General features: G+C 44.1%; 1 protein-coding gene across 1 annotated transcript; it reads right to left on the bottom strand.

The window, feature by feature from the left end:
- Positions 1 to 409: 409 nt before the first annotated feature.
- Positions 410 to 1,471, bottom strand: LOC128732733 (fork head domain-containing protein FD4-like). Its single transcript, XM_053826065.1, has one exon. It carries the CDS (start codon positions 1,469 to 1,471, stop codon positions 410 to 412), a length of 1,062 nt encoding a protein of 353 aa, XP_053682040.1.
- Positions 1,472 to 4,201: the final 2,730 nt, after the last annotated feature.

Raw genomic sequence — 4,201 nt, 5'->3', positions numbered from 1 at the left:
ACTAAATTACAGAGCAGGTATTGCATGTGGCTACTAACTAAGGACATCACAAATATTCAATCTCTCACGCTATTTTTATCTGGCCGATTGCATTTTCAAGTAGTATATATATTAATAGTCTCTCATTGGTCGAAACGCTGGCCATACCGAATGCATCTACTTACAGAAATACGACATTTATAATACACTAACAACTTTTTCGAGGTCATATGGCTCCACCGCTCTTTTGAGCGCTTCCGTATAATTTTAGATCGATATTGCAATTGTTGTTTTTGTTCATAGCGAAGCTAATAAATACTCCTATCCACTACACATGTAGAAAATAAACGCATTACCTCCAATTTGGGGAACAATAATTTTAACTAAGTCTCATCGATTTGGTTGGGGGTGCAGCGCAGGTTGTGGCAATCTAGCCCAGTACCATAGCAGTATCGTTGCGTGGGTCCAGCATATGTGCGGCTTGTGGTTCCGTCGGTTGCTGCATATGATAAGGAACCGTCGGTGTCTGGTATGAGGGTAGGAAATAAGCCGGCCCTGGCAACTTGGCCATCGGCATTAGGAGTGGATGGATTCCGTACGGGGTTCCATTGGAGGCGACAAGAGACGCGGCCGCCACTTGCTGCTGGTGATGATGATGGGCGGCGGCTGCTGCTGCGGCTGCATATTCATTGAAGGCGGCTTGTTGTTGAACCTGAATCTGATGACTAAGGTGAATGGATGCACGTAGCTGCTCGATATGCTGAGTATTTGGGGCATTTGAAACCGACGGGATTGTGTAGTCTTCTGAGTCCGATGAAGAGCATTCCTCTTTGCTGTCCGAATCATCCGAACCGATCAAACTTTCGATGGTGAACGATCGTTTTGGTTTAGAAACGTGGGCAGTACTAATTCCACCGTGATTCTGGAATCCACCCAGTCCAGCAGGAGGAGATTGTTCAGGAGATTGGCTCGCGGCACGCATCGCTTCCGGCGGTGATTGCGGTGGTGAGATAGGAGCGTACAGCATATTTGGGTTCATATTTTCCGGCATCGGTGAATAGTAGGGATCATGGAACTGGTTGCCCTGTGACATGAAGAATCTGTTCATGTTAGCGAGTGCAATAAATTCCTCATTTAAACTTTCCTTGTCACTGTCGTGCAGCTTGAACCGTTTGCGACGGCGTAAAAGGCTACCATTCTGGAACATATCGAAAGCCTTCGGGTGCAGTGTCCAGTATGCTCCCTTTCCAGGCCGATCCGGGCGTCGGGGAACTTTGATGAAGCAATCGTTAAAGCTGAGATTGTGGCGCAGTGAATTTTGCCAGCGCTGCGTGTTGTTCCGGTAATACGGGAAACGGTCCGTAATATATTTGTAGATATCGTTGAGGCACAGCATTTTTTCCGGTGAACTCCAGATTGCCATTGCGGTCAACGAGATGTAGGAAAATGGAGGCTTTTGGCCTCCTAATGATTCACGTGACGGTCGAGGCATAGTTAATAGCTCACTAGTTACAACACAAGTCACTTTCAGTTCTAAAAGGCAATCGACCTTGAAGTATTCTTAATACTTTGAAGTTCGTAAGAGCAACAACAATAAACAGATGAATAACTTTCACTTCGGTTTCAAAAACCAATAATTAGCGATTATCAATCATCGACAGGATTCAATTAGAGAGAACGATCCGTTCGTAACACTTGCTCGACTGATACTGACTAAAAAAATCTCCGACCAGCGAGAGAAAAGCTTTGCTCGGCCCGGAGAAGCTACGGAAGTGAGGTGCGATAGCGTAATTTCCTTCTCCTTTCGGCATGCAGCCATTAGTCGAACTGCCGTAGGTACTGGTATCGATGAACGATGAAAAGAGATGGCACACCGTACAACAAAGAGTAAACAACGAGCGGTGCGCCGCCTGGGCTGGATTTGCTGCGCCTTCATTCATAAAATCTCTCGTGCACTCACACCAATGGGAATAATTGGTGGAAAAACCGCGCAAAGGAAAATGGTTTCTGGTGGGCTGCATTCACCAGAAGTGGAGTGAGAAAACAAAAGAAAGTTAAACTACTGCTGCATTGACCTACGTTTGTGTGTTGGTGGATGCTCGACAATCTACCATTCGCGGAAGAGAGAAAACGTTAAAGGCGTGGCTTGTAAACAGGAATTGTCTGTTCCAACCAACCGCAGCATTTCTACCGTTGCATTTGATGTTTGAGAAAGGTTCGATATGTCGCCCTCAAGAAGATCATGCATTCGTTTATACCTACAAATATTTATCTTCTGTGTGATTGTGTGCATGAACAATGTACATAAGAAAATGTCTTCTTGGCAGGATTCTTGCTCGCGTACCATTGCTCGTATCGCGAGATCGGATTAGCGTTCTGACGGCTTGTTTTTTCTTTGCGGTTTTGTATGAAACGAAGAACCGGTCGGACTGCCTGCCCTGCATGCAAGTGGAGTGAAAATCGGTTAAATAAATTACATGATTAATTATGAATTTACGTTTTATCCGGGGATAATGATTTGTAGAAAATTTAATGATTTTCGGTGTCTACCGTGCACGCGAGAAAAATGCCTTCTGACAGACCGGTTGGTCCTTCGGGCAGGGTTAGCCAGGAGTCGAGCGAGCTGACTCGAGCGGATGGATGTTCCACGCACGGGTTTGTTAGTGGGATCCAATGGAACTGGTTTCTGGGGTGTTATGTTATGCCTGTACACTCGTCGTGAGTGTCTAAGTTGGATGATTGTTTTCTGCTGCTTCACGCAATGGTACGGCTAGCATCCATCGCTGGGCAAGCTTCTTTTTTTGTTTGAATTATGTGGTAATTACCCATAAATTTTAAATCAATTAGTCTTTCCACAGTCGGCTGTACTGCTGGCGAGCGTATGGAAAAACCAAAACTGTTTGTTTTAGTTGTTGAAAATAGTTGAAGACAAACTGTCCACATATTTTTTGTCTTGGCTGCTATACCTGAATGTGCCATCCGTGAATTATATCGATTATTAGGTAACAATGTAAAATTAGCTATTCCTTAAAGATAGTTTGTTGGCTATCATGCGCGTTCAATGAAAGGGAGCTGAGACCTATTTAACCGTTATGTGTACGGGAAATTTAACACCCATAAGTGTTCGGATGGGTACCCGGGTACCCACCGAAATGAAATGCTTCTAACTTTATCAATTCTTGACCGATTTTGGATCTTGAACCATCAAAAGATTGGAAAATTTGTCTACTTTTAGAGCATGAGACTTACAAAGCCTGGGACCACGTCTGGTTCCCGTAAATCCGGATCTCCAGGACCATGTTCCGGATCCAAAACAAATGTGTACAATTGTCAACAAAACCACACAATATTGGTCTCAAAATTCATGAAATCACTCCAGGAGTTGATGTTTATCCATTTTGAGTCCATTTAACGAGTTGTCTTCGGAATGGCCATTCCGGAGCAGGTTCCTGTGGGGCCCTATGAGACCAGTAACATGTTTGGTTAGAACCCCCAGCAATATGTATGTCAAACTTCTTGAAATCACTCCAGGAGTTGATTTTTATTCACTTTGAGTCCATTTGGTGAGTTGTTCCCGGAATGGCCACTTCGTAGCAGATTCCCACGGGGCCCTGAGGCCACTAACATGTTTGGGTAGAAACCCTAGCAATATCAAATGGACTCAATATGGATAAAAATCAACTCCTGGAGTGATTTCATGACTTTTGATACCAATATTGTGTGGTTTTATTGACAATTGTACACATTTGTTTTGGATCCGGAACATGGTCCCGGAGATCCGCATTTACGGGAACCAGACGTGGTCCCAGGCTTTGTAAGTCTCATGCTCTAAAAATAGACAAATTTTCCAATCTTTTGATGGTTCAAGATCCAAAATCGGTCAAGAATTGATAAAGTTAGAAGCATTTCATTTCGGTGGGTACCCGGGTACCCATCCGAACACTTATGGGGTAAAAAAATTCGAAGGCCCCCCCTTCGACCCCCCCTGCTACTACAGGCAATCTGTTGATGACAAATGGTTTATTCCCACTAGTTAGGAGCATTCTACGAGTTTTAGCTGGCTGAGTTGTCGTAAACCTTGTTTTTCGAGGCTATAAAGTCTCAAAAGGTACCCGGGTACCCAGCCGAACACATAACGGTTAAACACTTGTTTTCACTAAAGAATTCCTAGCAGCAAAATTTCCTATCTTTTTTCCTGCGACGACGAAAAAATTTGCAACAA

The sequence above is a fragment of the Sabethes cyaneus genome, chromosome 1, assembly GCF_943734655.1.
Source record: "Sabethes cyaneus chromosome 1, idSabCyanKW18_F2, whole genome shotgun sequence".
Taxonomy (NCBI): domain Eukaryota; kingdom Metazoa; phylum Arthropoda; class Insecta; order Diptera; family Culicidae; genus Sabethes; species Sabethes cyaneus.
Note: the sequence above shows the minus strand (reverse complement) of the source record. Positions and strands in the feature narration are given on the sequence as shown.